Source organism: Prunus avium, chromosome 5 (assembly GCF_965620075.1).
Source record: "Prunus avium chromosome 5, drPruAviu1.hap1.1, whole genome shotgun sequence".
Classification (NCBI taxonomy): Eukaryota; Viridiplantae; Streptophyta; class Magnoliopsida; order Rosales; family Rosaceae; genus Prunus; species Prunus avium.
Window position 1 is genome coordinate 22,468,973 of NC_142288.1, and position 12,580 is coordinate 22,481,552.

At 36.1% G+C, this 12,580-nt stretch overlaps 4 protein-coding genes across 4 annotated transcripts; 3 read left to right on the forward strand and 1 right to left on the reverse strand.

The window, feature by feature from the left end:
- Positions 1–53: 53 nt before the first annotated feature.
- Positions 54–975, reverse strand: LOC110762196 (uncharacterized). Its single transcript, XM_021964801.2, has one exon. It carries the CDS (start codon positions 858–860, stop codon positions 231–233), a length of 630 nt encoding a protein of 209 aa, XP_021820493.2. The 5' UTR covers positions 861–975; the 3' UTR covers positions 54–230.
- Positions 976–1,772: 797 nt separating this feature from the next.
- On the forward strand, positions 1,773–2,718 carry LOC110762197 (uncharacterized). Its single transcript, XM_021964802.1, has one exon. The coding sequence runs from the start codon at positions 1,891–1,893 to the stop codon at positions 2,482–2,484; it is 594 nt and encodes a 197-aa protein (XP_021820494.1). The 5' UTR covers positions 1,773–1,890; the 3' UTR covers positions 2,485–2,718.
- A 1,952-nt stretch (positions 2,719–4,670) lies between these two features.
- Positions 4,671–5,548, forward strand: LOC110762226 (late embryogenesis abundant protein At1g64065). The gene has a single exon (XM_021964835.2). The coding sequence runs from the start codon at positions 4,818–4,820 to the stop codon at positions 5,418–5,420; it is 603 nt and encodes a 200-aa protein (XP_021820527.1). The 5' UTR covers positions 4,671–4,817; the 3' UTR covers positions 5,421–5,548.
- Positions 5,549–7,384: 1,836 nt separating this feature from the next.
- LOC110762193 (uncharacterized) lies at positions 7,385–8,305 on the forward strand. Its single transcript, XM_021964798.2, has one exon. The coding sequence runs from the start codon at positions 7,506–7,508 to the stop codon at positions 8,139–8,141; it is 636 nt and encodes a 211-aa protein (XP_021820490.1). The 5' UTR covers positions 7,385–7,505; the 3' UTR covers positions 8,142–8,305.
- The last annotated feature ends 4,275 nt before the right edge of the window (positions 8,306–12,580 follow it).

Sequence of the window (12,580 nt, forward strand, 5' to 3'; positions counted from 1 at the left end):
TTAAGCCATTTGATAAACATAAAGTAAAAAGAATAGCAATGGTACCGGTTCAGTGATTGAAAAGGTAAAGTAGTATTATAATTCTATAACAAAATACAGTACAAGTGTCACTCATAGCTATAGAAAGAAAAGAAAAAAGAATATCAATGACGAAAAAAAATCCAAGAACTAGTCTTCATCAATCCAAAATCCACATCATTATAGAGAAATCAAATCATGGTCTGTTTTTTTCATTTGCATTGTAAAGATTTGAGCGTCTTGGCTGCCACATCAAAGGCAATAGTGCAGTTCATGTTGGCAGCCTTCTTCTTCTTCATGATGAACATAATTGCAACTTTTCCATTCAATCTTCCTACGCTGTTGAGTGTCAAGACCCCGCTGCTCAATTCGGTGCCAAGATTTGAATTAGTTATTGCAGTTGAATTCAAACTCACCTCCGCAGTTCTTTTTATGGTCGAAAGCCATCCAGCCTTGCCCTTTGCGATATTAATTTCTGCCAGAGTCGTGCCTTGGTATTGAAACGTGACATTGGCAGCATTGAACTTGTAGGAACCCCAGTTGGCTGAGTTCTTGATCTTGATTTGGGTTGTGAATTTCGTGTCGAATGAAGGCGTTGCCTGGACAGATTCGAAGCTCTGGACGTTGATGTTGCCTAGCCTGAACCTGGGGGTCTTGACTTTCATGACAGTGAGACTCATTGTGGTGATAACTATGATCTGAAACACAACGAAAATTGTAATATATATGGCCAATTTGATTTTCTTCTTGCGTTTCAGCTCATCAGCATTTTCCAAAGACTCTGCATCACTTCTTTGGTAACCATGGTTTGCAGGGGCTGCAGGATAAGCCTTCTCAGCCATGTTTCTTAGCTTATCTTTTTCTGATACGAGTGAAAAGAAAGTTGTCTGCTTTTGAGGAGTCTGCTTTTCTGGGATATGAAACTTGGAAATGGAGGGAGTTGTTTGTGGAAATGATGGAAGAGTATCCTCCTATTTATAGTATTTGGAATTTTGCCAATTTCAATAAGTTACGGGGGTGAAAATCAACTTCCAGGAAAATGTGAGTTTCAGCAGAAGAGATTAATTGCAGACGCCAAACGCGTCCAAAGCCAGAGGTGTGAATTATTGACTTCTAGATGATGGAAGACTTCGCTGAGGGGCTTTTAGGCTTTTTGCTTTGAGTCATGTAATGGACAAATAAAAATATCCCAATGACATGTGAGAACATGGTGTGGGATCACCTTGTGAATAGTTTTGGCAAATTATACTTTTATTTAACTTTGAATTATTCTTCAGTCCAGAACACAGTCATGGTTTAAGGAACTTTATTTGACTATGAAGCTGTTATTTTGTTGAATGTATGATTACTCACCAAACTCGGAATATCTTAAAATATAGGCAATTGGCCAACTGTGATATTCCAACACACCTATGGCGGCTTCAAGACGTTGCCTGAAACCCAAACAATTGGATCTCCAAAATCTTACAGGGAGATGTACCACATGTCTATAATTTTATTTTATCCTTTTCTTTGTCGGCTGCTTTTAGACGTAGACTTTTTCCTACATGGAGAAATTTTTGTATGTTCCGAGTATACCCAAATCTAAAAGTATTTCGACCATCTAGAAGACTATTAAGTCCAAAATTATATACTAAGCGCGTTTGTTTACATTTCAGCATTTCCTGGGTAGGTAATTATGACACTCATCATCATATTTCCACTCTTAAATCATTAATTAATCAAACACTATATATATAACACACTACTCTTCCATCATTTCCACAAACAACTACTCCCTCCACTTCCAAGTTTCATCCACAAAACCAAACCAACTACAAAAGCAGAGTACTTTTGTTTTCCACCTTTTTTTATCAGAAAAGAAAAGGAAACATGGCTTGGAAAACAAGTGATGCGGAGTCTTTGAGATCCTCTGATGAGCAGAAACGCCAGAAGAAAATCAAATTGGCCATATATATTACTATTTTTGTTGTGTTTCAGATCATAGTTATCACCACAATGAGTCTCACTGTCATGAAAGTTAAGACCCCCAGGTTCAGGCTAGGCAACGTCAACGTCCAGAGCTTCGAATCTGTCCCGGCAACGCCTTCATTTGACACGAAATTCACAACCCAAATCAAGATCAAGAACTCAGCCAACTGGGGTTCCTACAAGTTCAATGCTGCCAATGTCACGTTTCAATACCAAGGCACGACTCTGGCAGAAATTAATATCGCAAAGGGCAAGGCTGGATGGCTTTCGACCATAAAAAGAAATGCGGAGGTGAGTTTGAATTCAACTGCAATAACTAATTCAAATCTTGGCACCGAATTGAGCAGCGGGGTCTTGACACTCAACAGCGTAGGAAGATTGAATGGAAAAGTTGCAATTATGTTCATCATGAAGAAGAAGAAGGCTGCCAACATGAACTGCACTATTGCCTTTGATGTGGCAACCAAGACGCTCAAATCTTTACAATGCAAATGAAGACACACAAGCCAAGCAACGAGTGCAGGAGGGTGGAATAGAATTGCATGATTTCTATATCCTCTTCAGGAATCAAATTGCGGCTGAACAGGAGTAGTGTTTTATTTGTTATTTTATAGTTTTTGTGTGTGTGACGCTTGAATTTGTACTTATTTAATTAATCTTTTACTAGTGAGGCCACTTTTTTTTTACTGTTTTTTACCAGGATTTTAATGATAATCAAAGTCTTCTCAATTATAGAGTTGTGAGGTAAATTTGATGAATAGTGTCATTTTGTGAGGTAAAATTGCCCCTAGCCCCTAACATCACTGCTAGACATGCTCTTAACTACAATTTAGAGAAACGTCGGCAAAATGTGCTTCAAGGCTTCAATCATGTTAAGCTATCTTGCTACTAACAAGCTCAACTTCTGCAAGCTTCAAATATGGGGAGAAAGAAAGTAACTTTAAGTAGCTTCGTATTCAATTATTCTAACTAATAAGTTTTATTCACCAAATGACGTGTTATTGTTTAATTGATTGAAGCCTGACCAATTTTAAATTTTATTTATTATTAACAAGTAAGATATTGAAACATACACCTATCATTAGTGAATTTTTAATCTTATCTCACTTTAAACTTGTCAGAGTAATTAAAAGATCATTATTCAATGAAAATGTTGGATTTAAAAAGATAATAAAAATTGATCAGAGTAGCCTGTAAACACTATTAATCATATCTAAAAGCAATTTGGATACGTATCTGTCAATGTTATAAAAGAAAAAAAAAAAAAAAGCAAACTGGTGGACAGGAATCTTCCAATGCAGAGGCGGACCTATTAAGGCGCAAGGAGGTGCAGCAGCACCTCCCCTCGCCGGAAAAACCAATGTATGTTCTTGAAATTGCCCATTTGTTCAACTGGTGTATAGATTACCTTATGTTCGTTTTCAACATTTAAGTAAATATCTTTGTCCTTGCAATATTATTTATTTTTATATTACTCCATTTACTTAAGTTTACAATGTAAATAAGGAAGTACCCCCTATTTGGATGCAAATAAAAATACTATAAAATCAAATTCCCACCAAATCAAAATATGAAAATTCGGTTTTAGTGCAAAATACGATTTAGGCTAAAAATGATGGCTCATTAAGTCAATATATACTTCATAATAAAATCCCATAAAATCAAGTTTTCTTATTTGATGTGTAAGGAATAAAAGCCGCCAAAAATTATCTTTGGGAAATGATTATTCCGAAAAACCATTTTCCATACTTAGTCAATATTGTACCTCCGCTAAAAAATTTCTGAGTCCGCCAGTGTTCCAATGGGATTAATATCTCCTTGAATGGTCATAGCTATACCTATATGTTATTCGTCCTCCCTTCTAGCCTGCAACTTGCAAGTTGGGTAGAGAAAGTTATACGCATAACAAAATATCTTTTATGGGTCCCATTTACTGTTTGGTAAAATACTTTTTTTCTTTCTGTTGATTTATTTAAGCCTCAAGTTTTTGGTGTGTGTTGTGTTTTTCATGCTTCTTCTCTGTACAGGTGTTTTGGGGACCAGACATCATTTCTTTTCTATTGTAAGTATCATTGGATAATGTCAGGCCATGTTTGGACATTAACACGTTTGCCACGGTCGAGATTCCTTGATCATTCATGATGGAGGAACCTCCTGCCTTAATTATGAAAAGAAAAGATAATTCATATCACTAAGCAAAAAAATGGGCAGATGCTTTCAAGCACCACCAAAGACGACAACAACTTGGCCACTTGGGTTTATTTTATTCTGCATAAGGTCATCACATCCTTGGCCTTGTTCAAAACTGTTCAAGTGGTGGTTCTTACGCAGCACTCACGAGCCCCACAGGGTCTTTCGTTATCTTCTCACTCATTTTTTTGTTAATATAATAACATAAATAATTTATAGAGACTTGTAGCAAGCACGCCGTGAGTTGTTTGTTGCCTAATAAAAAAGATTATTCAAGCAGTGTATTTGTACATGAAAAGTCCTCACCTGGGCTTGAGGTCCAAAACGGACGACTGAGACCACAAGAAGCTTCGAGGATAGTACAACACCAAGTCAACAATTTACAGTAGGTGCGTTTGGCGTTTCAACATAAACAGTAAAAATAAAATAAAATAAAAACAAACAAACAAAACCCCATTTATGTTAGGTCATTTTCCAGGAAGCAAAGCTCATAGAGAAAATTGCAGACACACCACCGGTCTATAAGTATTACACAACACTTCTTCACTACCATTACCACAAACACAAGTCCTCCATTTCCCAATCCATCTCTGAGAAGCAAATCACCCCATTAAAAAAGAACAAGTGAGGAAAAAAAAATGGCTGAGAAGGATGCAGATCATGAAGCAAACGCATACCACCAGTCCGAGGAGCTCAAACGCCAGAAGAAAATCAAAAGGTTGAAATATTTTGGTATTTTCGTTGTGTTTCAAGTCATAGTCATCACCATATTCTCACTCACTGTGATGAAAGCTAAGACTCCAAAACTCAAGTTGGCAAGCAACGTCTATATCCAAACACTCACCTATTCCCCGACAACGCCTTCGTTCGACATGAGCTTCGTAACACAAGTCAGAGTGCGAAACCCAAACTGGGGTCCTTTTAAGTTTCGTGACGGCACCGTCGTGTTTACGTACCAAGGTGTGGTTGTTGGGCAAGTTTATATTCCAAATGGCAAAGTCGGATTGCGATCCACCAAAAAAATCACTGTGCTTGTGAATGTGAATTCTAATGCGTTGCCAAGCAAGTCTGCTCTTGGAAATGAGCTCAGCAATGGCTTGCTGTTGCTGACCAGCACAGCTGAGTTGAAGGGAAAGGTTGAGTTGATGCTGATCATGAAGACAAAGAAGACAGCTGAATTGGGCTGCTCTATGGTGTTTAATTTGGCAGCAAGGTCTCTCCAGAATTTGGATTGTAACTGAGAATCGAACATGGCTCTCTCTCTCTCTCTCATAAGCCAATTTTAGTTTTATGTTTACAAATTTTGATTGTTATATTGTTTACAAATTCTGTTGGGAATATATATAGAATATACAGATTATAGTACAAACTCCAATTCTACTTTAAATTCTTTTTCCCATGCGTTTTTATGTATTCCAAAAGGCAGTACATATATGTGTGTGAACTTCAAATTTCAAGGTAACATAGATAAAACGAAAAACAATTTTAAGTTGTTTTTTGTTTCATTCATTCTCCTTCATCTCTCTTTTCTCCCATGTATTTTCTCTCTACGTCTAACAAAAATGAAAATTAAAAACAGAAAAGTTACCGAATGAGATTAGTGTCAAGGATTCATTCTCCTTCATCTTTCTTTTCCCCCAATGTATTTGCTCGCTACGTCTAACAAAAATTAAAATTAGAAACAGAGAAGTTACCAAACGAGACCTTAGTGTCAAGGATTGTGCTTGAACTGACTGGCCTTGAGACCAGGACTGCATTTTCTTGTAGTTGGTGGCATTTGGAGTTGAAATTATTTTCTTTGAATGAGACTCTCTATGAGTTGCTTCATAAGTCAAACTAAAATGGCCAAGTTTTGGAATGGTTTTGAATGCAGGACATATGATAAAGCTATTAGTTGAGGGGTAGAATCAAGGCCTTTATTTTTGTCCCAGTACGAAAGGGATTGATGGAAAACATAACTTAAGAAGTAATGTTGAAAACAATGCATAATATATGACTATTGAGCAAAACACAGAGTAAAAATCAGGACACTTCTCAATCCAAACCACACACTAAAACTCTTACAAGAACAGAGGGCAACTTTTGTAGGCTATTGAACAACATCATTGGGACTTTTTCTACATGTCTTTTATCCTTGTTCTGCAATCTACATCACCATTTAAAGAAGGACAAGTTCTTGTCTACTAGGTGGCCTTTGAATTTTGGTTCATTTGACAAGTTATCTCTAGCATATGACAAACAGTGTAAAAAGTCAACGGGGTCTAGTCCAATGGAAAAGGGTCTTGACTTCATATCAGTGGTTTCATGTTCGACCCTCATTGCACCTTGTAATTTAGACTGTCGCTTGTATTGAAAAAGAAAAACTGACTAAAAAAAGAAAGAAAAACAGAGTTCGCAATTGGTCCCTATGTCATGGGCAGAGTGGAAAGAAAGAGCATCAAACCAAATATCCTGTATTGACAAAATAACAAACAAAATATCTAAGGACGTGTTGCAATTTTATCTCTGCCTTTGTTTCTTGGGAAAAAGACTAAGAAGCTTTGATGCCAACGCAATTTAAATCAGATGCTGATGCAGTTGTATTCATTGATGTATCATTCCCTTTGAAATGTCATATTTGCACAGTTTCATTTGCACGATTCACATTCTATCTTCATCATTCAGAGCAAAACATTGACTAAATAATAATAAAACAAAGCTCCTTAAATCCTAGGCCATGTTTGGTTGAATTTTCTCCGGAAATTTGCAGTCCTCAACTATCCCAATTCTTGCTTGTATTCAGAGACAACAGAACAAATCATATTAATTTAATTTAATTTTAAAAACCAATATTTTCAAAACACGGTTCACAAGGTGATTAGTATAATATTTCTCACAACACGTTCTCACATTTGATTGGGAGATTTGGTCAATGCCAACGGATAGATTCGAAGCTTCTGTTGATATTTGTTTTGGCATTGAAGGTTCTTCTGATATTTAAAATGTCCAATCTCATGGCAAAACCCTAAAAGGTCCTCAAAGAAAAGTCATCCATCATCTAGAAGTCAATAATAATCACCGTAGGACTAGAACGCGTTTGGGGTCCGCAATGAAATTCCTTTTTCCAAACTCACATGTTGTTCCTGGAAACTCATTATTTCTACCACGTAAGTTATTGAAATAGGCCCAACACCCCCAACACTATATATAGCACACTTCTCTACCTTCATTTCCACAGCTAACTTCCTTTGCTTTCAAGTTTCATCCTAGAAAACAAAACCCAGAAAGCAAAAGCAGAGAAACCTTTCTTTCCAATTTCATATCAGAAAACAAAAAAACAAGTTAACATGGCAGAGAAAACCAACCAGGCCTATCCCTTGGCACCATCAAACGGTTACACAAGAAGTGATGGAGAGTCTCAGCTGTCCGCTGATGAGCTGAAACGCAAGAAGAGAATCAAATTGGCCATATATATAACTATTTTCGTTGTGTTTCAGATCATAGTTATCACGGCAATGAGTCTCACTGTGATGAAAGTTAAGAACCCCAGGTTCAGGCTAGGCAACATCAACGTCCAAAGCTTTGAATCTGTCTCGGCAACACCTTCATTCGACACAAAATTCACAACCCAAATTAAGATCAAGAACTCAGCCAACTGGGGTTCCTACAAGTTCAGTGCTGCCAATATCACGTTTCAATACCGAGGCGAGAATTTTGCAGTAATTGATGTCGCAAAGGGCAAGGCTGGATGGCTTTCGACCATAAAAAGAAATGCGGAGGTGACTTTGAATTCAACTGCAATTACTAATCCAAATCTTGGAAGTGATTTGAGCAGCGGGGTGTTGACGCTCAACAGCGTAGGAAGATTGAACGGAAAAGTTGCAATTATGTTCATCATGAAGAAGAAGAAGGCCACCAACATGAACTGCACCATAGCTTTTGATGTGGCAACCAAGAAACTCAAATCTTTACAGTGCAAGTGAAAAAAACAGACCATGATTTGATTTCTTTCAACTTGTTTTAAATTTCTGCAAATTTTTTGTTGTTTGTTTATGAATTATTGTATGGGTATATATACACTTCCCAGGCACAATTTTGCAATTGTGCTATTTCGTTATATACAGATTGGTAGTGCTTTTTCGTTTTATGCAATTTTTTCTCTTCTTGTTGTATACAATTTTGCAAAGTCTGAACTGATTCAGTCTTCATTTTTTCGAATCTGATGGGCTGCCCACTTAATATTATAAGATTGAAATATTTAATATAAAAAAGGTGACGGGCTTAGAGAGTGCAACTTGCATTCATTGGGTGAAGAGAAAAAGAAAAACTAACAGAAAAGTTAATGAAGTGGTCAAGTTATTATATTCAAAGCAATGTTTACATTTATAAAGCACGCCAACCTGGGTTGACTATTAACGACAAAAGATAAACTTAGGACTTGTCAAATATCTCAGGAGAGAGGACAAATCACAAGTTGTGATCATGTAGTGGTTGGGTTTGATGCTGGCTAATTTGTCCTGACTCTAAATGGGGAATATTTTTTCAAATTACCCGATTTAACAAATGAAAAATTGTTTTGACCGTTATTAGCCCTTTTTGATATGAAAAGATCTAAAATATCACGGACTTGATCACCCAAAGACAGACTCTTGCGCAAAGAGTTAAGGGACTTTTGTTGACATGCCATATCAGTGAGCATATAATCTAATGTCGCGTGGCTGACACAATGGATGTCGAGAGAACCAAACCGATCCGATCACGTATGGTCCTGGTAATATGGTCATCGACAATATGATTGTATAAACCGGTCGGAAAGTCTCACCCGACCCGATTCGAACACGAGCAAACCATCATTACATTCTCACTTTTGCTCTCTAATCTAGGGTAAGTGTTAGAGTCAAGTTCTTAGAATAAAGTTCTCAAATAACATCATTACAATAGTTGTATTTGACAACGTTTTCGCAGTGTTTTTTAAGAATTGAATGGCTCAGCAAGTTGTAGGTTTCGAAAGGCCATAAAAATTGAAGTTGAACGTCTTGTTAAATACACGTTCATGTGAAAAGTATGTAAATGATTTTAGTTTATAATTATGTGGTCGCTTAGGCAAGTCTCTCTAATCTTTTAATTTACTCTTAAAGTATGTAACTTAATTGCAAAGTCTGCTCCGTCATGACTTGTGCTTTAAATAAGCTTTGGATAGGTTGATTACGTTTCAAATTAATTTAGTTACACATAATTACGAGGTTAGGTTAGGAAGATGTTTGTTTATTGCAGAATACAGAGGCATGAACCAGACCTACTCAATTATTTATAAATAAAAAACACGCATACTTAATGCACCATGCTTGTTTTGCTCATCTTCCATGTGAGAATTTGAACTATATTCTTTTAAACTAGGAGGTCTAATTAGTACAATTTTAAAAGATACAGTAAAATACATGTGTTTTTTTATTTCAAAATTAAATGTATTATGCAAGTATTTTTACATTTAATACAAATTGTTTACAAATTTTGGAATAATACAAGTAAAATTCACATTTCATACACATATTTTCACATAATATTAAACAAATAGACTATATTAAAAAATAATAATAATAATAACATTAATGACCGTAGTTTTTACCATATTTTCTTAATTTTGTTTAATAATATATGTACATATTTTATTCTTATTTTCTTTTCTTTCCATACTTTACTTAACTATGCTAGGAGACTTTTGGGGATCCCGAGCCTCTATATTTAGCATTCAAGCATTTAAAAGAATCTTAACCATTCAATTATTCCCCCTCAACGTAGTTGTATTGTATTAAAACTCACAATTTGCACTGTAGCAAATAAAAAAGTGATACGTCAATAAGCAATAAATATTTGTTTTGGTAAATAGTAATAATGATATTGATACTGCATGAGCCAAACAAGGTATTTTGAGAGAAAGCAGGAGTCAAAAAAAGGTTAATTACTTAATGTCAAGCCTAAAAAATTATTGCGGTTCAATAATTTCCAATATTTTAATAGCAAGCTTTGAATTTTCCTTTCTATTACTTTTTATGGTCTCGCAAGTCAAGGAGAGAAGCATGTGTCTTTCCTCGAGAATCTCAAAAATATTTCTATGGTTATATGGTTCGTTGGTTGATATGCAGATAGAGGAATGCTATTCACAATCGCTCAAAAGCGATTCTCACAGCACTTGCTAGACACGTGTACCCGTTCCCATCCTTTCTTTTTTTTAATTGTTTTTTCTCTTTCTTCTCTCGGTTGCCTCCCTCTCTCTCTTATTCTATTATTTTTTTCTCTTCCTTCTCTCCATTTCCTCTTCCCTTCCGTGCTCTCTGGCCTGCACAGCCCTTTTGTTTCTATTTTTCTGGTCTGAAACCTCAGCACTCCCCTCCATTTTTAATCTCAAGTCTTAAGTCTCTCTCTCAAAAGCTGAACTGCAGTTGCAGAATCCATCTCAACCACAAGGTTGGGGATGCCTTTTTCAGCTGCCAATTTGAGACCAAAGAACAGCCCCCATATCTCAGCCTCTAAGATTTGGCCTTTACCCAAATTAACTGTAAACCCTGTGACCCAGTCCCCTGTAGAGTCACGGATTACACCTCCAGCACCAATAGCTCCATTAGAATTTTTCCGAGACCCATCAAATGGGTTTCTTTCTCGGATACCAGATGAGAAGAAAAAGAAGAAATTAAAAAAGAGAGAGAAGAGAAACAGAGAGAAAAGAGAGAAGAAAGTTAAGAAATCTGAGGGAGAGAACTGTGATTTGGGGGAAGACATACACAGAGAAGAAGAAGTTTGGGTTTTTAAAGCTTGAGGTATTTGTTTTTGTGTTACAAAAGGTTTGGGTTTTTACAACCCATCGATGGAGACAGATACAGAGAAGAAGACGGAGACGGGGAAAAGAAAATAAGAAGGAGAAGAAGCAGGAGGAGGAGAGAATAGAGGGAGAGCAATGGAAAAAAAAATAGAAAAAAGAGAGAGACGAAGGCAACAGAGAGAAGAAAGAGAGAAAAGTAATAGAATAAGAGAGAGAGGGAGGCAACCGAGAGAAGAAAGAGAAAAAACAATTTAAAAAAAGAAAGGATGGGAACGGGTACACGTGTCTAGCAAGTGCTGTGAGAATCGCTTTTGAGCGATTGTGAATAGCATTCCTCATGCAGATATGCAGTTAGTCTAATTGTTGTTCGACCAAAAAATACATGGTTCATAATATATATGGATGAAGGGATCATAATTTACGGTTTTGGATAATATTGAAAATGATATAATTATAAAATTGAATGGGAAAGAAAGATTGTAGGAGAGAAGAGTAAGTGATACAGTGTAACGGATGAGTTTTTAATAACATATAACTACGCTGAGGTGAAATAATTAATCTCTATTAGATTGATCTTTTAAATCCGTGGACACTAGGGATCCTCTTTTTTGGGCAATAAGCTAGTTAAGTTCGATTTATAAAATGCCTTTTTTTTCTTAATTTGTGAACTACTAAGTTTATGTAATATGTTTAATTAGGCCATTATATGCGTCCTCTGCAGCCCAGAGTGGCCTAATATGCATCAAGGGAAGGGCTAAACCTCACATTCATAAACTTATTTTAGAATGAATTTTCAGTTGTCCATAAGCAATTCTTCGATGCCCACAGAATTTCACAGAATAAAGAGGCTTTGCTCAAAAGAAGAAAAATGGGAATCTGAGCTGAAATGGCCCAAGCAATGGTCAGGCCAAACTCACAAAGGGGGCAGGCTGGCATATCAGTCCTTAAGCCCAAAGTCGCAAAATAATCCAAATTCATAAACTTAAACTCATAGCAAATGTGAGTCACATCAATCAAACAATTGATATCACTAACATTATTAAATTGTAAATTAATCCAAGTTCTGATCCTCCCTTGTTTCTTTATGATCATGACTCTATAAAAGTAGAGTGGTGATTTCTACACTCTATTTTTATAATTAAAAAAGGAGTGTAAGTGGATAAAAAGGGAGTGGGGAAATTATTACCCTAAAAGTATTGAATCATACATATATATCTTCGTCCAAAAATAAAATAATAAAAAATCATGCATGTATATTTGTTACTAATAAAGAAAGGGATTCGAACTCGAAACCTTTTTCAACACTAAAAAGAGAGGGAAGAGAAGTCCCGCTAAACCAATTCCTAGTGTTATTCATTCAACCAATGAAATTAATTAAAGAATAAGAGCACAATGAGAATTTCCAAACTTCAACAAATCATGCCTTCTGCAACAAATGGCACCAAATGGTAAAGGTTGATGAATGATCTCCTGTTCCATAAGGATTATGAAAGTGACCGTGCAACGTTTGTTCTTTTGCTTTTAGAGCCAACTAGATTCAAACAGACACAGAAAGGTCTCAGCTGTAAAGTCCTTTTTGACATTTTCTCTTTGGTTCTGGAACTA